General features: G+C 45.9%; 1 protein-coding gene across 1 annotated transcript in view; it reads left to right on the forward strand.

Moving 5' to 3' along the window:
• Nucleotides 1–231: 231 nt before the first annotated feature.
• Nucleotides 232–21,026, forward strand: part of LOC114922890 — a 41,243-nt gene continuing 20,448 nt past the window's right edge. The window contains exons 1-3 of the mRNA XM_029285063.1: nucleotides 232–271; nucleotides 15,118–15,222; nucleotides 18,890–18,940. Coding sequence (XP_029140896.1) covers nucleotides 232–271; nucleotides 15,118–15,222; nucleotides 18,890–18,940 — 196 coding nt within the window. The remainder of the gene's footprint in view (nucleotides 272–15,117; nucleotides 15,223–18,889; nucleotides 18,941–21,026) is intronic.

The following is a 21,026-nucleotide window of genomic DNA, read 5'->3' on the forward strand; positions in this document are numbered from 1 at the left end:
TTCTCCGTGCCCCCGTCAGTCTCCGGATGGTGCGCCGACGATAGGCACACCTGCACCTCCAGCGCGGCCATCAGGCTTTTCCAGAACCGGGCCGTGAACTGGGCCCCGCGGTCCGACACTACCCTGTCCGGCAGGCCATGGAGGCGAAAGATGTGCTGCAGGAACAGACGGGCCGTGGTGCGGGCGGATGGCAGTCCGCAACACGGGATGAAATGGGCCATCTTCGTGAGCATGTCCACCACCATGAGGACGGTTGTGAACGTGGCGGACAGTGGGAGATCCGTCAGGAAATCCATGGAGATGGCACCCCACGGTCTCTCCGGTGTCGGCAGCGGTTGGAGGAGTCCAGGAGGTGGGCCGGACGCGGATTTGGCCTGTCGGCACGTCACACAGGATGTCACGTAAACGTGCGTGTCATGCCGTACCCTAGGCCACCAAAAAGTCCGCGTCACCATGTTCAAGGTCTTGAAGAACCCGAAGTGCCCCGCCGCGGGATTGTCATGGCACTGGCTCAGGACGAGGGCTCGGAGCCGGCTTGTAGGCACGTACAGTCGGCCCCGGTGCTTCAGCAAGCCGTCCTCCAAGGTCCATGGGGATGCTGGGCCAACTTCCACTCTCCGCTGCTGCGACCAGTCATCACGGTGCTGCGCTTCCCGCACCTGAGCCCGCAGGTCCGCCGGTTCCTGGACCGCGGCCAAGGCCTCTGCAGGCAGCACCGTCCGAGGGGGAAGGGGGTCCTTGGGGCAGAAGTATTCCGGCTTGCGGGATAGCGCGTCCGCCCTCTGATTGAGGCCGCTCGGAATATAGGTGACGTGGAAGTTGAACCGGGCGAAAAACAACGACCACCGGATCTGCCGCTGGTTCAACTTCCTGGCCGTAGTGAGGTGCTTTAAGTTCCGATGGTCCGTCCGCACCTCCACCTGGTATCGGGCCCCCTCAAGGTGATGCCGCCAAGCCTCGAACGCGGCCTTGATAGCCAGCAACTCTTTTTCCCAGATGGTGTAGTTGCGCTCGGAAGGATTGAGTTTCCGGGAGTAATAAGCGCAGGGAAAAAGAGTGCCACCATCCACCGGAGCCTGTAGCAGAACTNGGGTCGGGGGCACCTCCAGTCGAACCAACTCATCCTGCAGGTCATCGGAGAGGCCGTCCTGGAAGGCATCCATCAACGCCGCCTCATTCCAGGCTGAGTCCTGGCCGAGAAGGCGGAACTCCGCAATATATTCCTGCAAGGCGCGCTTCCCTTGGCGGAGGTCCTTAATGCGCCTTGCTGCCGTCTGCACGCGAAGGGGTTCTTCATACATAACGCGCAGGTGTTGCAGAAAGCCCTGGTAATCGAGGAGCAATGGACTGTTTTGCAACAGCAAGGGCGTGGCCCATCGGGCGGCAGAGCCCGAAAGGTAGCTGATCACAAACGCCACCCGAGCCCGATCATCCAGAAAATCCTCCGGCCTCATTGCCATAAATAGTTGGCATTGTCCCAGGAAGGCCGGGAACTGCTCCGTCTGCCCAGAAAAACTGTCTGGCACCTTCACAGGGCATCTTGAGCGAGGGGGAGGAGGAGGAGGGGGAGGGGGGGGAGGAGCAGCAGGAGCATTAGCCAAAGCAAGTTGAGCCGTTAACTGGCCTACTTGCTGTTGCAACAGCTGATTAGCATCCATCAGCTGTTGAATCTGCTGCTGCTGCTGTTGGTCCATCGTGGGTTAATGATGGTTCTGTCTGGGTGACGGACAAGATGTTCTGTCCCCCGTCCGACCCACACCCCCCAACCAGTCAGCCGAGGCCTGAAAAACTGCTCGGCACAGTCAAAGACAAATGAATTTCTTGGCAGCAACTTCGTAGCTGCCTGCCAAGCCTTTACTGATAATGCACAGCAAACAGAGATAAATCCAAGATAACTTGCCAGAGTGCTTGCAACAGAATATCCAGCAAAAATTGTCCGTCACAAAAGTTTCACACGCCACACCCCTTGCTTATATAGCCAGTGGGGTGTGGCCCAGGGACTCAGCTGAACTATCTGGCACGGCATGTCCGCTGCTGCGCACGCTTGTCCTTCCGACGCTGGCGTGGATCCAGCCAAGACGTATCCTCTTCGGAGTCCGATACACCTGGCTCCTGGCTGATCCCAGAAGCACCTGGCTCCTGGCCAATCCCAGAAGCACCGGGCTCCTGGCCAATCCCAGAAGCACCGGGCTCCTGGCCAATCCCAGAAGCACCGGGCTCCTGGCCAATCCCAGAAACACCGGGCTCCTGGCCAAACTCCTCTCCGTCGGAAGGCACCGAAGGCCGCACCAGAGGGGAAGGGCCTGGAGAGGGAGGCCTGGCCATCTCCTCTCCTTCATGTTCAGAGCCTTCCTCCTCTGNCCCAGGAAGCGATGCCCCAGCCGAGACTGGAACAAGTAAGCCGGGGGGGGCGCACCACCTGCCCCGCAGCCGCTTCGCGGCAGTGCTCCATGAACTCAGAGCCCCCTCCCTCCCCCCGGCACTGACCCTCTGTCTCCGGCTCTGCTGCTGCTTGGCGCCGGCTGGGCATCGGAGGGGCTGCTCTCGGGGCCGCGGTTTGTGGGAAGGCTGGCCCGCTCAGCGGAGGCTCGGGCAGGCCACTCCCAGCGGGGATCTTGGGGCTTCCCCGCATGGCTCCCCAGCCACGTGCGCCTGGGACGGGGCCAGCCCGGGAAAGGGACTTCCTGGCTGCCCTTCTCCCAGGGGGCGGGGCACCCGGGCGCAGGGCCAATGAGGAGCCCTGCGAGGGGGCAAGTCCCATGAGAGAGAGAGAGAGAGAGACAGAAGTGCAAGTGCAAGTGCCTCTGTCTGTCTCTCTCTCTCTCTCTCTCTCTCTCTCTCTCTCATGGGACTTGCCGGAGGGCCATGGGAGGGCCGCATTTACATAGAGCAGGGAGGGCTGTTAGAGGGCCGTATTAAACCGGAACGCGGGCCGCAAATGGCCCGCGGGCCGGACTTTGGACATGTCTGGAGTAGTATGATGGGCTAGAAGGAAGTCAGCCAACCTGTGATGCCAGTTGCCATAAGTCAGTTTCTTGAGAGCGTCCTTGGCGACGCGGACCATTCCTTCAGCCAGACCGTTGGTAGAAGGGTGGAATGGAGCCGAAGTAGCGTGGCGAATCATGTTGGCTTGTAGAAACCCCTGAAACTCAGTAGAAGTAAATTGAGGACCATTATCCGACACCAACACATCTGGCAGACCATGGGCAGCAAAAATGTTTCTCAATACCTGGATGGTCTTGGCAGTAGTGGTGGATGACACAGGCACAACCTCCAGCCATTTGGAATGGCTATCTACAATAACCAGGAAGAATTGCCCCTGAATCTATATGTATTCTAGACCATGGAGTGTGTGTTTCCTCCCACCTATGCACAGGAGCCTGGGGCATTTCTGGCCTGGACTGCTGACACGCATGACACCCGTGTACCTGGGCCTCAATGGCCCTATCAATGCCAGGCCACCACAAATGGCTGCGCGCAAGCGCTTTCATCGTGACAATCCCAGGGTGACCCTCATGTAAGGAAACTAAGATTCTCGACCTCAATGAGGCCGGAATCACAACTCTAGAGCCCCAGAGGAGGCAGCCATTGAAAGTGGACAACTCGTGCCTCTTGACCCAAAAACATTGAAAGTCCTTCTCTGGGCATCTGTCAGGCCAACCTGACAGCACCCATGTCAGCACGCGTTTAAGCGTGTGATCAGTGGCAGTTTCAGCAGCCACATCCCTAGCATTAAGGGGACACTCTGGCAATTCCTGAATGGACAATATGTGCACAGCAGGGGTAGGATCAGGCTCCACAGAAGGCAATGGCAGCCTACTTAAGCCATCAGCATGACCCATTTCTCTGCCAGGTTTGTGAACTAGTGAATAGTCATAAGCTGACAAAAAAATGGACCATCGTAGCATGCGAGGGGACAGGATGTGTGGGGTTTGTTTGGACGTAGTGAATAACCCCAGCAAAGGCTTGTGGTCAGTAAAGACCGTAAAATGGCGGCCATAGATGAAATCATGGAATTTTTTAATTCCAGCCACAATAGCCAAAGCCTCCCTATCAATTTGAGCATAGTTATGCTCAGCAGCAGACAATGTCCTAGAATAATATGTCACAGGGACCTGAGTCCCATCAGCCGTCAGATGGCTAAGCACAGCACCCACACCATAGGGGGAAGCATCACAAGCCAGACACACTGGCAACTGCTCATTAAAATGGGCTAGCACCGCATTGGATGTAAGCAAGGCCTTAACCTCATTGAAACTGGCTTCATGGACTTTGGTCCAACGCCAACAGGCATTTTTATCTAAAAGTCTGTGTAAAGATTCAGCGATAGCAGCTTTATGAGGTAGAAAAGCATGATAGAAGTTTAGTAAACCCAAAAAGGCTTGTAATTCACCCTTAGACTTAGGGCTTGGAGCCTGCTGAATAGCTTTGAGCTTAGCGTCAGACGGGTGTATACCCTGAGCATCTATCCTGAACCCCAGGAAATCAGTGGAATGTACATCAATCTTGCATTTGTCCTGTTTTAACTTAAGGCCTGCTCTTTGGAAACGAAGCAAAACAGCCCTTAACCTCTCTGCCAGCGTTTGAGCAGAGTCCCCTGCGATGAGAACGTCATCAAAATAAGGACACACACCAGGAATACCCCTCAGGGTGTTTTCCATTACACTTTGAAAAATGCCAGGGGCTACATTCACCCCAAACTGCAACCTTTTCACCTTGAAAGCCCCTCTGTGGGTAACAATAGTTTGAGCCTCTGCTGCTGCATCATCAACAGGCAACTGTTGATATGCTTGAGCCAGGTCAAGCTTGGCAAAAATCTTGCCCTCTTTGAGAGAAGCCAAAATGTGGCTCACCACAGGCACAGGATAAGCATGTTGCTGTAGGGCCTTGTTTAGTGTGCACTTGTAGTCTGCACAAATACGAATGTCCCCATTTGCCTTTAAAGGGGGTTTCCCACGGGCTGGAATCTACAGGCTCTAATATGCCTTGCAACTTGTCCAGTTCAGCATCAATCTTGCCCTTAAGAGCAAATGGTACTCTCCTAGGTTTAACCCTTATGGGCTGTACAGCTGAGTCAAGCTTTAGTGAAACTGGAGGTCCCTTGTAGGATCCTAGCTCAGAACTGAACACATCTGCAAACTCCTTGCAGACATCTGCAAGGGTCTCTGTTTGCAACTTGTGCAGCCCTGTTACTTGGATTCCTAATGCCTCAAACCAATCAAGTCCAATTAGACTCGTGCGCTCACCCCCCACAACCAGCACGTCTAAGGGGCCTTCAAAATTCTTATACTGTACCTTAAGGGTGGCCTCCCCCTTAACGCACACCTTGGAATTTTAAAAATCAGTAAGGATTACATTAGAAGGCCTTAGCGAAGCTCGCTGGCCACTGCTGCTGCAGATTTTGTGAAATGTGTTGAGGGAAATTATGGATAGGGCAGGCCCCGTGTCTAGTTCCATCGACAATGGAACTCCCTGCAATCTTACTTTAAGGGATAATTTCTTTTTAAGGGGTTTGTATGTGCCTATTCCAACCTGGCTGAGGAATTCTGGGAGTTGAAGTCCACAAGTCATAAAAGGGCCAAGTTTGAAGACCCCTGATCTAGATGATGGTTGTTTTTTTTTCAACCAAAATCCTTTAGTTGTGTTGGGCTATACTTTCCACTATCTGTAACATATATTGATGGGAGTCATAATCAAACACATGAATGGAAGGTTAGAAGATGGAAGATAATTCCTTTAATTACTAAAGAGTGATAAGCAATGGGCAGGAATTGAATAGCAAATTTGTGAGTGGAATTGGCATTATTTTTAAATGGGGAAATACTCTGTCATACCTCAGACTGCAAACATCTGGAATGTGCTCCACATTTTTGTAGCCAAAATAAAATACTCCTAAGACTTGGCAAGTGTGTCTGTAACATGAAGATGACCTGGGACATATAGAACTATCATGGAATGAATCTTACAAATATTTTAAGTTCATTTTTTTAAATTGAAAATTAAAGCTTCTTTAAAACAGAATCATTAATCTTTAAATTTCTGAGCTGTCTGAAGTGTAGCCAAAATGCACCTAGGCTTTAAAACGACTTCAAATTTCATAAGTGAAATTAATGTAAAAATTGTGCTTCAGTTCAACTTATTATTACTAACTTTTCTTCTGCAGAGCACCAGGAAGACTTGCCTCATTCAGCAATGGACCCCAAATATTTTTCTTGTGATGCCCCGGTGCACAGAAACTGGACAGAGGGAACACTGCTCTGGATTCAGCATGATTCACCAGATCAAAATATAGTTCTGATTAATATGACAATACGGCGTTCCATTCTCTACTCACTGGATATGAATGCTAGTCTTGTTTCTTTGATCCTTCCAAGAGTAACTCTTGAAGATGCTGGGAACTATTCCTGCCACTGGAAAAACCAGACATGCCATTTTCATCTAGAGGTGATAGCAAAGACAGGTGCGGCTCTAAGTTAATGGGTGGGAAGGGAAAGCTGTGATTGGATATAAGTTATTATAAACTCAGAAATGCCAACGGGTTTATAAAATCCAAACCTATTACAGGTAGTCCTCAACTCACAACAGTTTGTTTAGTGACCATTCAAAGTTTTACAACAGCACTGAAAAAAGTGACTTATGACCGTTTTTCACAATTACGACCTTTGCAGCATCCCCAGGTTCATGTGATGAAAATTCAGATGCTCAGCAACTGCTTCATATTTATGACCGCTGCTGTGTCCCGGGGCTATGTGATCATGACCTTTTGTGACCTTCTGACAAGCAAAGTCAATCGGGAAGCCAGATTCGCTTAACAACCGCTTATCAACTGCAGTGATTCACTTAACAACTAAGGCAAGAAAGGTCGTAAAATGGGGCAAAACTCACTTAATAAATGTCTCACATAACAAAGGAAATTTTGGGCTCAATTGTGGTTGTAAGTTGAGGACTATCTGTATTTCCAATTTCAAAAAATGATAACTTTGCTTTTGAAAAATTCATATTATAACCCAATAATATCTATTTATAGAAACTATGATCTACTGTAGATCTGTGTTTCTCAATCTTTTTAAAAAAAAAAAACAGTGGCCCTCTTCCAACCTTGTTTTTCTCCTGTGGTGCTACCATCCATCCCTCACCCTTTTCCCATTACCGGACACAGACATAGGACAGTATGTGCGTGTTTTCTGTGCAACGTAATATTCTTTGCATATATTATCTGTGGCCGCTCAGCAGATGTTGTGGTTCCCAATGACATATTTTTCACTACTGGCCCTCTTGAAATATCCTAGGGTCCTCAGGGGGCCCTGCATATGATAGAACTGCTGATCTACATTTAAACAGAGGGTTATGGGTAATCTACATGATAAAAAAGATCTTCAAGTGGCAGTCCATAGACCAGAGTGGGACATCAACTCTACAGGAAGGCTAATATTACTTTTATTGAGAATCTTGCAATGCTCTTTTTATTTCCCCCACCCCCTTGAGTGAATTAGGAAGGTATCTGCCTGAGCAGGTTCCAAATGTTATCTCGTTTTGGACTTTAAAAATGCTTCAACTTTTTTGCATAGGAAATGGTTTCTGCAAATCTCTGCCAATGTCATTTTCCTTACACCATATACCAGTGTTTCTCAACCTAGGGAATTCTGGGAGTTGAAGTCCACCCAAGGTTGCCAAGGTTGAGAAACATTGCTATATACAGTAATCTAGTCACATTTTCCAATTAGCACCATATGTACTTTTGTTGCCTTATTGTGCAGACAGGTAACAAGCTATGAATGACACTGTAGCTGGAACCAGTATTCTATGCTTGGACTTTTCACTAGCATCGACTGTTTCATCAGGAGCTGAAAAATTGATAATAGCCTTTAAGCCTAACGTCCAGTCCTGAAGACAGGAGACTTAGTTTGAAAAATTAACATTCAAAATGCTCAGTGCCTAATGTTTATGTACACTGTGCAAGTGTAATATGGAAACAGGCTAAAAATTGTGATGGGCAACAGATTCAACCAGTATTTGATTTTTTTTTAAAAGTACCGTTATATTTAATACAAGTGCTTATTAAAAACTAGAAATGGCATAGCAGGCGCTGTCTTAGAAGACACATCTTCTTTTCTTTCAAATGGAGGGAATACAAATTGATTTATCGTCAAGCATATATATTTGAATTTATTTGTTGCAGTTTTTATTTAATGTTAATATTATTGATTTATTATTTACTACATATGTGCATTATCTGTAGAAAAAACCTTGCTTCTTGCTTTAGAAATATCTTTGAATTGAAGCTTAATAAGGCCTAATCATATCTTTTTCTTCCTTCCCTTGCATCCCATTAAAAGTTGTTCGGTACTGGATGATTTGGTCTGTAGCGCTGGGATATATGATTGTTTGCCTTGGCTCTGTTTTTTGTTTTCTAACGCTCCGGCAAGGTATGTATCTTTACATTCAGAAGATTAATGAGAGAAATGTATGGTTAAATATTTCCTGTAAGTTATTTTGCTAGAGGAGATCAACCCTGACTGCTCTTTAGAAGGCCAGATCCAGAAGTTGAAACTCAAGTACTTTGGCCACCTAATGAGAAGGAAGGACTCACTGGAGAAGAGCCTGATGCTGGGAAAGATTGAGGGCAATAGAAGAAGGGGACGACAGAGAATGAGGAGGCTGGATAGAGTCACTGAAGCAGTAGGCGTGAGCTTAAATGGACTCCAGAAGATGGTAGAGGACAGAAAGACCTGGAGGAACATTGTCCATGGGGTCGCGATGGGTCGGACATGACTTCGCAACTAAAAACAAAATTTTGCTATCTCCGATGGGTTAAATCTAATAGGTTAATAAAATCTAATCCCTTCAATATAGATAGTGACAATATTTCTTCCCATTTGGATATAGCTAGTCCTTGATTTACGACCACAACTGGAACCAGATTTTTCATTTTTAAGCAAAGCAGTTATTAAGTCAATCCCAATTTTACAGCCTTTTTTGACACAACGTTAAGCGAATTGCTGTAATTATTCAATGGATCACAAGGTTATTAAGTAAATCCAGCTTCCCCCATGAATAGAATAGAATAGAATAGAATAGAATAGAATAGAATAGAATAGAATAGAATAGAATAGAATAGAATAGAATAGAATAGAATAGAGCTGGAAGGGACCTTGGAGGCCTTCTAGTCCAGCCCCTTGCTCAAGCAGGAGGACCTATACCAGTGATGGCAAACCTTTTAGAGACTGAGTGCCCACAACCCGGCCCTGCCCCGCCCCCCACTCCACCCCCCACCTGCCCCACTCCACCCCTGTGCCCTGCCCGCCCACAGGGCCACCCATCACCTCCATGGCCCACGGCAGATCACCCAGGTGGCCCAGCAGTGCCATGGCAGCCCCCCCTCCGCCAGCGCCCCGCAGCATCAACTGCGCGCAACAGGGCGTGATGGCGGAGTCTTGTCCCCGCTGCCCAGCTGCCATGTCTTTGGCTGTGCTACTCCGTGCGGGCCGCGCTCGGGGGCGACTGTCCTCCGGGGGGGCTGCTGGGGAGGACGGGGCCGCAGGGGGAGGTGGGGCTGGGGCAACGGTGCGGGTGCCCACAGAGAGGGCTCTGAGTGCCGCCTCTGGTACGTGTGCCATAGGTTCGCCACCACTGACCTATACCATCTCAGACAAGTGACTGTCTAGCGCCTCTTCTTAAACATCTCCAGTGATGGAGCGCCCACAATTTCTGGAGGCAAGTTGCTCCACTGGTTAATTGTCCTCACTGTCAGGAAGTTTTTCCTTAATTCCAGGTTGCTTCTCTCTTTGATCAGTTTCCAACCATTGTTTCTTGTCCTGCCCTCTGGTGCTTTGGAGAATAACGTGACCCCCTCTTCTTGGTGGCAGCCCCTCAAATACTGGAACACTGCTATCACGTCTCCCCTATTTCTTCTTTTCTTTAGACTAGCCAAACCCAAGTCCTGCAGCCGTTCTTCGTATATCTTAGTCTCCAGGCCTTTGATCATCTTAGTATCTCTTCTCTGATTTTTTTCCAAACTCTCGACATCTTTTTTGTGATATGGTGACCAAAAGTGGCTGCAGTATTCAGGTGTGGTCTTACTAGAGTTTATAAAGCGGTACTAATACCTCATGTGATCTTGATTCTATGCCTCTGTTTATACAACCCAGGATTGTAGGCTTGTACAGGATTGTATAAACTTTTTTGGCTGCTGCTGCACACTGCTCACTCATGGTCAAGTGATTGTCCACTAGGACTCCAAGGTCCCTCTCACAGTTACTGTTTTTAAGCCAGGTCTCGACCAATCTGTACTTGTATCTTTGTTTTTTCCTGCCTAAATGTAAAACTTTGCTTTTCTCCACATTGAAACTCATTTTGTTGGATAGGGCTTGATTTTGCTTGTCAGAAGCAGGCTGGGAAGATTGCAACTGGTGATCACATGATCTCACTACAATCAATGCAAATTCTGGACTTTTATTTGGATACTTGAGCTGCAGGTTGACATTATGCTAGTTACCATGACCTTAGGGATACTGCAGTGATCATAAAAGCTAGAACAGGCCATAAGTCACTTTTTTTAAAGTGCCATTGTAACTTCAAACAGTTGCTGAATCAATGGTTGTAAGTCAAGGACTACCTGTATTACTTTTAAAGTTTACATGGCTTGAGAGAATGCTCTATGTCTATGAGTCCTCCTTGGTTGAGATTATTTGAGATTAACCCCTTTGCAATGCTTCACAGGAACCTAGCTTGACTCTTCTCCATAGTCCCATTCATTATTTGGGAATAAATCTCTGGTAAGTTGAGGTTCCCGATAGGCCTTTTTGACTGTTGTTTTAAATGTTTTTAATATCCTGAGCTCTAATTTTGATGTTTTGTTGCAGACTTCTGAGAGACCTCAGTAAATGATGATATTTTAGGCTGAATAAAATAAATGAAGGAATAACATCATATTAACTTTGGAGGCATTATAAGCTCTGAGGGTTTCTTTATTTGTGACAACCATCCCATCTTGTCATAGAGCTAGTTTGGTCTCGTGGTTCAAGCACCAGTCCAGAAATGGGAAAACTGTGAATTTCATGCCTTGGGCATAAAAGCCATCTGGGTGACTTTGGGCCAATTACTCTCTTTTAGCCTAACCCACCTTGCAGGCTTGTTGTTGTGGGGAAAATAGGAGGAGGAAGGAGTATTAAACCTCCACTTGCTTTTTACTAAGAGCACATACTTCCCCTTCTAGCTCTGTTTTTACTGTTCCTCTCCCAAATGAATTGACCCCTCCCAGTTTATTATTTATCTGCCAGGAACTATTGATAGTTTCTTCTGAGTGGATTTATAGTTATTCCTTAAGAGTTGCAGGTTGGTCAGTAAGAATAGCAAGTAACAAAGGGGGTCTCATGAACCATTGGAAATAATCCAGTCTGCATTATTTATCTCTTTTTTTGTTATTAGTGCAAATTATAGACAGTGGGGAAGGCAGGACCACAGAAGAGGAGGCATAAAAGCTTAGCGCCCCTTAGCCAATTTTATGTCCTAAAGTAGAAGTGAATTGCATTTATGTGACTCAATATAGTGTAGGATGGGTCCCTTTTTCAGGGCAAACTTTATCAAGTTATAATATATATGTGTGTTCATATATTTGTGTTTGAGAAAGAGAATTAATGGAGAATAAATGGATGAAGAGATAGTTTTGATCTACTTTTGACTCTTTCCCTGAATGTTGCATGCAGCCGCCCAATTTATTTTTCCTGGAATATGAAATCTTCAGGTAATTTTTTCCCTCTTTGACACACTAGTGCCTTGTTTCTCAACCTCAGCAACTTTAAGATGTTGCTGGTTGAGGAATTCTGTAGTTGAAGTCCACACATCTTATAGTTACTGAGGTTGAGAAACACCACACTAGTGTGCCAAAATTGCTGCAGTGAAGAAAATCCATTATATGAAATGCTCTCTGTCCACCTTTCTTCTTTCAGTCAACCGAGCTCGCAGACAACAAAAGAAGTTGATGAGTCATAACGGGAGGCAAGTACTTATGAATACAGAGTGCAAGAAAGTAGTGGGAATTGTGCACCAAATTTGGAGAACAATGTATAAGAGAAACTTGTGGCCTCTACAAGATAGGCCTGGCAAAGGCGTAACAGGAGGGAATAGATAAGATAAATGAAGGAATAACTTTATATTAACTTTAGAGGCAAAGAGTGAGCATCTGGTGGTGAAATTCCAGATGTTTTGTAGACTTGAAATCCTAAAGCATAAATGCTTAAGCTGTGCAGTATCTGGCTCCTGAAAATTTGGCATGCAGAAAAAAATCAAAAGTGTTTAGCAGATTAGAATTTTTAGCATGGCAGAAGAAGGAAATGATTAAATACGTGCCTAGATAAGCTGTATGTCAATTAAATTAAATTAAGGCCCTCAATTTAAATTAGATTAAATTCAGTCCTTGGCATGTTCATCTCCTCTTTCTTGGAAAGTCATGCTACAAGCACAGTACTCAGGGTCAAGTCTGATCTTCAACCCAGAATAAGAGATGGGTCTTTGCCCCAGATCAATCTTTCCCAAATCTGGTGCCCTCCAATTTTCTGAGGGAACAGTTGCTAGAAATAGTTCTTCTTTGATTACATGTCTAGCCCATTTACTAAAATTAGTCTATGTTTATTGGAGATTCCTTAATTTTATAAATCTCATTAATACTGTAAGATACTTTTAGGTTCTGAATTAAATGGTTTTAATGAGTCTGGGGAGAGGAGAGAGATTTCTAGGTTGATACTATGCATTTCTCAACTCCATGGTGCATATAGGGACCCAATAAGGATCCCAGATATTTTCCCTGACCCTAACCCTCCCCTAATGGCCCAAGTGATAATTGTTATCAGATATAGTATTCTAGTGGACTATTTGAAGCTTATGAGTGATAACCACAATTGTCCTCCCCAAAAGGCTCACACTGTGGAGCATTTGATGTCCAAAAGAGAACATTACCGTCACCTCTGTGCACCGACAAAGCAACTTGTGTTCAACTCAGATCTTGATGTCATTCATATTTTATGTGTCTCTCATTTCCAGAAGATATTTTTATGCCAAACGGAACAAAAGATCTATCTCCAATAGGATTATGGTATGCCCAGGAAATGATGATGGTGAGTTAATTAGGACCTTTCTCCATTCATAAAATTCTTCCTCATGAATATGCTAATGCACATTTTCCCACTACTTGAATTGGCATAAAGATATGCTGTGAAAGTTGCTTTAGGAATGTGGCAAAACACTGATGTTGTCCTTACAGATTTAATGCAGGACAAATTAAGGAAAGTAATTGGCAGATCTTCTGGCTCCAGCCAAGCATTATCTACACTAGGAAAATAATCTCCCTAACATGGGCTTGGGTTGGAGTTGAAGAGAAGGGAAGATTTGACGTGTAGCAAATGTGCTCTAGTTTCACACAAGTATGTTGTGTGGCACACAAAACGCTTTGGGGCATAAGTTTAGCATTATTCTGAATTAGTGTTGTTGTAGAAGGTTGTTTATTGTGAAAGAAGTTTTCCTATTCCGGAACAATGCTAAACTCATAAGAAACTTGAAACACCCAATTATGGGGAAAGGTTGCAAGATGAAGTAGGAAAGAGCTCTCTATTGCACCAAACAATGTCTCTCTTAAACATGCCCGCTCTATTTATTGGTGATAAAAAAATGACATTTTGAGAAGAACTCTTTAGATACCACCAAAGGTAGGTTCAGAAGGAAATTGTGCTGAACGGAGCAGGATGAAATGCCAGACCCACCCATCATCTTTGTATTCTTGTATGTGTGTGTTTGTGAGCACATGCATGTATGCACACAATATGTTTTTCCAAACATTGATGTAGTTTTCTTGATGTCATATTGAAAATTTGAAACTGAGGCAACCTTGCGGTCAAGCTGCCCAGGTCTTTGATGTTGAAGCTGGGGGTAGTCTTAACCGCAGACTCCTGAGTGCACAGCTGCTTTCACTGCTTCCTTTTCCTTGAAGGAAGGAAAGCAGGGAGAAGTAGCTTTTAAGCAGGCCCTCTACGGCAGGAAGTGAGTCCTGGTTGCTGGGAGAATTGTTCTGTTCCACCTAGTTCCCCTGTTACCTAAGAGAATGGCCCCTTTCCTGCCACTTCTCAAATCCCATGAAGCTGTCACTCCATGCAGTCAGAGAACTGACAGCAGCAACTTGTGGGTTTTCAACTGCCAAGTACTAACCCCAAAGAGGTGCCCCCTCCACCTTGCCTCTTTCCTCCCTCTTTGCTTCATGTGCAGACACAACCCCTGTTCTTCATGCTGAGTTAGAATAGAGAGAGACTGGAAGTGCAGCCAGCAATTCTTTAATCTAGTATACATTTCTGCCATCATATGTCATGCAGACATATAGACTAGACTAGACTAGACTAGACTAGACTAGACTAGACTAGACTAGAATAGAATAGAATAGAATAGAATAGAATAGCTTTATTTGGCTAAGTGTGGAATTTGTCTCCAGTACAGAAGCTCCCAGTGTACATGGAAAGTAACAGAATAATAATCATAATCATAATATGACAGCATTTGACTGCTGCTGCTGGGTTTGGAAGCGACATAATGAATGAGGCAGCCTTGCAGCAGCAGTGTTTATTCTTCAGGAGATGATGACATAGAATAATAGGGTTGGAAGGGACCTTGGACATAAATGGCTGCCCAATCTCTTCTTAAAAATCTCCAATGAGGGAGCACCCACAACTTCTGGAGGCAAGCCATTCCATTGATTAATTGTTCCCACTGTCCGGAAAATTCTCCTTGCTTCTCTCTTTAATGATCTTCCACTCATTACTTCTTGTCTTGTCCTCAAGTGCTTTGGGTAATAGGTTGACCTCCTTTTCTTTGTGAGGGTAATGTAATAAGGGTAATGCCTTTGTATAATTTCTGGAATATTCTCATAGACAAAAACAGAAATTTTTAATATAGAATTAATATAGTGTGAAGCAAATGCCAAGTCTTGTAGCATCTTGAAAGACTACAATTTTCTTAATGGCACAAGAAGGTGCACGCTCAATTGATTATGCATCTTGTATCTTTATTTGGCTTTAAGATATCCTCCTTCAGAAGAGATAATTTGATGCCATGTGCTTCTTGTCTCTTAAGTCACAGAGCAAGTTGATGCTTATGAAAATGTGCGGCCAGATGTGGGTGTACAACGTGGTCAAAGGTTACTGCAGAAAGGAAAAATCTTGCCCAATACCCTCAAGATGGAAGGTAAGTACAGATAGGCAGGGCATAGGGCAGTGGTGGCGAACCTATGGCACGGGTGCCAGAGGCGGCACTCAGAGCCCTCTCTTTGGGCACGCACGCCATGCCCCGGAGATGGCAACCGTCCCTCTTCAACCAGCCACCCGCTAACTCGCTGAGGTCCCACATGGCTGGATGCATCCCAGCACCCATGCACTCACTGGCCTCTGTGTGCGGGGGCCGATGGTGTCAGGCAGCAGCTGCCCCCGCCCCTGCCTCGCCTTGCCCTGTGACAATGGCACCCCCGCCCTGCCTCACCTTGCCTTACCCCGCAGGACGAGCCTCCTGCCCACCGCCCCACCTGCCAGAGACCCCCTGGATCTCCTCCAACCCTGCCCGGCCCCCACAGACGTCCCTCCCCATGAGCAACATCGAGGTAATCACGCCCACCTTGGCCACACCCACCCAATCTGCCATTACCACCACAGCCACACCCACCCACCAGGTGCCAGGTGCCATGCCTACCTGGCACCTGGCGATAAATAAGTGGGTTTTGGGTTGCAGTTTGGGCACTCGGACTCTAAAAGGTTCGCCATCACTGGCATAGGGTTAGGTACTGTGTGTGCAATTTGTAATAGGGGAAGTGCCAATAATAAAAATGGTGTAAAGAGCAAAGACTGATTATGACTGGAGTAATGGTACAGTAATAGCAAATAATATTATATGATCAGGTAAGGTACCATTCTAAACATCACACTTACACTCTCTCTTTTTTTATGATCCTGTAATCCCTTGATTTGGGATGGGGTCAGGGTGACTGGGTGGAGCTGAGCATTTACTGGCCAGTTGCCCTTCCTTACACCTACGTGGAGTTTGCAGCAGATATTTTCTCTTTGCACCCTGAGAGACATCAGTCTTTATCTACATCCTTTGAATTGCTTTTAAAAATTTGACTTTGATGAGGGTGAAGGTTCATTCTCCGAGCTTGTGGGTTGGTTTCTGAACGTTTCGTTACCAGGCTAAGTAACATCTTCAGTGAAGTTTAGGCAGGGTGGGATTCAAATCCCTGAACAACCAGTTCTCTGCGTGGACACCACTTCTGGAAGTCCATTCTGGGACTTCCAGAAGTGGCGCCCATGCACTTCCGGTGGGCTGTTCTGGGGCTGGGAGGCCTCCGCGGCTCAGAACGGATTTCCAGAAGTGGCATGCATGCACTTCCGGCAGTCTGTTCTGGGCCTTGCAAAAAAGGGCTAGGGCTTCAGCCAGTTTGCTGAAGTCAACCAAAAATTAGCTACCAGTTCGACCGAACCGGTGTGAACCAGCTGAATCCCACCACTGATTTTAGGGGATATCAGTGTTCTTCTGTTTATATGGGGTTCAGGTGTGGGTATGTGAAGTGAGGGTCTGTGATGGATCTTGTGATGGGTCAGGTGTGAGTCATCAGTGAGTCTTGTGATGGGTCTTGGGGAAGTTACATCAGGTCAGGGTCACTTGGGAGGTGAACTGCTGATGGGAGAGGAGGGGCTTGCATGGGTCGGTTGAGGGTCAGTGCTGCCTCTGGTTGGCTGTGTGGTTGATTTGGATTCCGAGGGGTTTGTAGGCTGGTTGTAGGTCAATATGTCTGTTGATGGAATTGCTTGTGAAGTGCCAGGCTTCGATGAACTCACGAGCATGGCAGCTGGTAGCATGGCCAATGTTTTTTGTGTCACTCCAATCGAACTGATGCTGTTTGGTGTCAGTGTGGGTAGAGATTAAAGATTTGGGATCGTGGCGTTTGACTGCCAGCCGGTGTTCGTGGATCCTGGTTTTTAATTGACGTGATGTTTGTCCCACGTAGAACTGATTGCATCCTACACCCGAGCTACAGATGCTCGCCACTGTTGCAAATTGGCTTTGAGTTGCTAGTGGTTTAATTTTGGTTTAATTTCTGAGGGTGTGAAGCCAATGATGCAAAGCACAGGAGAGGAATCTCCAGCTCAAGAGTTCTGAAAAAGTAAATTCTTTCAGAGGTGAGGTTAACAAGGATACAGTTTTTAACAGCCCAATCCATCAAGATGGCTTCATCACTCTTACTGCATGAACAAGGGTCTGTAATGAACACGTCTGTAATTTATGATGTTTAGACATGTTCTAAATGTTCCTACAATACCTTTTCCTGTTATTGTAAAGCAACATTGCAGTCATAGTCACCTGTGACTAGTAAGGCTTTCTTAAATGAAGGCAGGATGCAAAAAGAAAAAAAATCAGCACAGGAAATGGGTAAAGCTGTTTAAAGACTGAAGAGGCCCTCCGCCTTTCAACATGGGGCACCTGCCTTTGCCATTCATAACAACATACAACAAGACTTGGTCGACTCTGATAACCTCAGAAATGTTGGTGTGAATTTCTCAGAGAATGTTTGACACTGTATTCCTCAGAATCATAGGGTTCTTCAAGAACTTGATGGAGTTCTATGAGAGACTAATGGCAAAAAAGAAAAAAAAAATACCAGACCACATTATGCTCATGATGACCCATAAAAAAAATTAAGCTGGCCATTTTGTGGATCCTCCTCCTCCTCCTCCTCCTCCTCCTCCTCCTCCTCCTTCTCTGTCTCCTTCTCCTCTTCCAAGTTCTGCATCTTCACAAGGTTAAAAAAAACCCTTATAATCACTAACAACAATAGTAAATCTGGTAGTTGCACGGAATAACTTCATGCATTGTGCCACCAGTAGTGTTAATAGCATGCTTTGTGCAACAAACTGGTTCAGCTAGGCAACGTTTTGATACAAGCAACACAGATGAGGGTAGAGGAAGGAAATAAGTTTAACTCTTCCTCTTTTTGCATGATTAGACAAAGAGTTATTTCATTGTGAGTGATTTACAGTAACTTCTACAGTTGACTAATCAATGTGCCAAACTAACAAGGAAAAGAGACTTTATATTTGTTTCATTTTAAAATACAACTTTTCACGAGCTTCCATGCCTGCTTGCTACCAGATAAGCTATTTTTTAATCATATAGAACAGTGTTTCTCAACCTTGGCAACTTTAAGATGGCTGGACTTCAACTCCCAGAATTGAATGCCAGCTGGGGAACTCTAGGAGTTGAAATCCACACATTTTAAAGTTGCCGAGGTTAAGAAACACTCATAGGGAATGGTTCTTTAATGTGAAAGAGCATTTAACATTTAAAGTAAGTTTTTCTTACTTTAGTTCAAAGTGGTGTAAACCAAGAAGCAAAAAAGCTTGTAAAAATCAGATGCGATCACATGATGACTTGCTTAACAACTGCACACTTAACAATAAACTTTCCAGTCCCTATTGTGGTCATAAGTCAAGGACTACCTGTAGTACCATGCAGTCCATTCTTAATGTAGGAGGCCAGTGCCTTAAAAAGAGCATTCTCAACCAATCATGAGCCACTATATTATTTAGTGAATCAATTAGTGTGACTCCTTCCCATGAAGGGAACCAAATACCATCACAACTACACAAATAATAAAAGTATTTGTGATTGACAGATGTTTCGGACAGCTCTCCCACTTGTGGCTTTGCTCCCTGCTATGTGCAAGCGTGATGGGCGTCCCCCTGCAAGTTGCTTGAGACTATCGAGGGGGACGTGACTTGAGTTCTGAGAAGCCATGCCTTATGTCAGTCAGAGAAAGCTAGTCCAAGAATTGTGCATAACTGTTTCTTCCTTTTCTTCCCACCAGATGAAGAAGAATATGAATGCCCTGATAGTGAAACCGAGTTGAAGTCAGATGGTAAAATGGGTCAGGTTGGGGGTGGGGGGTGGGGCAGCATGAGATGGGAAAGGAAATTATAGGTCAATAATTGGCTCTCAAGCCCTAGACACAGGGTGACCACCACATGTACAGTCAACTGAGAGCTTAATCTCTTAACTGAAAAAATTACTCTCTTGAGATATATAGGGTTGGATGTGGCGAAGGTTGGAATCATCTGCTACGGTCATCATAATATGTTTTTTCTTTGGGGCAATGCCAAATAAGTCAATGAATAAACCATGATTTGCTTTATATTAGGAAATGCCATGAGATCTTACCCTGTTGTGAACTTATCGATATTAGTTATGGTTGGCATCAATTTACCTAGGAGGGCACTCCAGTGGCACAGTGTTCTGAGAAACTGAACTCAACATCTCATTGTTAAAATATAATATATGCAGCTATAGGTAAAACAAAAAAAAAAACCACCTAAAAACAAAAGGAAACCACAGCTCCTGACCAAGCTTTAAATTGGGCAACTAGCAGCATCATAGTAGAATGTGGAAGAGGAAAATACTACCGGTAATGAAAGAGAAGAAAAAGTGGGCGGGGCAAAATGGCAGCCGCTTCTGGGTCGCTACCATGGGACCCGGTGACAAATTGCTCCATTTTGCTACCTTAACAAAGTCTGCACGGTGCTGTGAAGAACTATTGAACGCTACAGAAAAGTTCTGAAAGCTGCAGAAAGCTTCTGCAGCCCTTGCAAACTGCATTAAGGCAGCAAAATGGAGCCGTCTGCTCCATGGCTGCCATCTTGTCCCCCTGCCCCAACATGAGGTCCAGGGATTGTCAAAAGGTCAGTGTGGGATGGGTATGGGTATGTGGTGGAAGAAGCCCAAGCACTGTGGGGTCCAGGCAGGGCAGGATGAGGGGAGTGATAGCCACATCTGGCCCTAGGTTCTGCCTCAGTTTATCTTCCCAATAAACAACTGAGTCGGAAGATCATTTAAAAGCAGTTTATTAGGGTACCCTAATAAAGTGGGATCTCCCTATGAAAAGGGAGAACCTCACAATCCATCTTACATTCCTTTTTATAGTTAACACAACAAAGAAAAATAAAAGACGAAAGTTGGTTGGACAATGTTATGTCCTGGGCCAGCAGGCACAGGCTGCAGCGATTGGCCCGGGCAGACCATGTGGATGCCCGGGACAAGAAAGGCTGCTCCCAGCCTTTGCAATGATTGGCCAGCAAGGTATTGTGCAGGGGGGCTATAAAAGGGGGCCGCACCATTTTAAAATCTGTTCTGTTGGTGTTGCAATAAAGGAGAACTGTTGGAACTCGTTGCTTCGTCTCAATGCCTCTTTTCCTGAAACAGAACATTGGCGACGAGAATGGGATACCTGCAAGGCAAACAGATTAAGAAGCCAAGCTGACTCACCACAGGGGGGCTTGCAGCTTGGAGAAGTGTGGCTCCTGGAGATTGACCCAGCCTGCCAGCACTTGTGAGAAAGGAAGAAGTTTAAAAATAAAACGGTCACAATTGATTAACAATAGAAGGATTAGCCAAGCCGTGCAGGTAGGCACTAGATTCCAGGAGGCTTGGCTAGAAGACACACTTAACAAGACAAAAGGATGGCAGAGAGAAGTTCTGAACAATGTAACTGAGGGGGAGGGATGATGTATTCTGGCTAGGCGGATCGGACAGATTGTGCCACCGGAAGTCCTCTCAAATGGGACCAAGGGGAAGGGATGGGGGCGTCGCGATAGGAGTGTATATAATGATGTGAGTTTGAATATTTTGGTGTGGTCTCTGGGTTTAGAACTTCCTGTTGAAGTCTCTCACCAGGATCCACCGCGCTTTGCAAACCGCTTTTCTATTTTCTGCAGAATAAACTCTTTTTCTTACCAATCCAATTTTGTTGGTATTTTAATCACGTTTCCAATACACTGAGACGCTGGAGGTGAGCGCAGAAAAGGGGGCCCCTTCTCAATCTTTGCAGCAGGAGGCGTGGACGAAGTTCCTGGGCTGAAACGATGGCAAAGATAGGCCGGCTTGCAGAATTTGACACAGCTCACTCAGAACGCTGGAGCTCGTATGTGGCCCGGGTAGAGGACTACCTCCGG

This window comes from Protobothrops mucrosquamatus, unplaced genomic scaffold, assembly GCF_001527695.2.
Source record: "Protobothrops mucrosquamatus isolate PMUCROS unplaced genomic scaffold, P.Mucros_1.0 scaffold1236, whole genome shotgun sequence".
NCBI classification, from domain to species: domain Eukaryota; kingdom Metazoa; phylum Chordata; class Lepidosauria; order Squamata; family Viperidae; genus Protobothrops; species Protobothrops mucrosquamatus.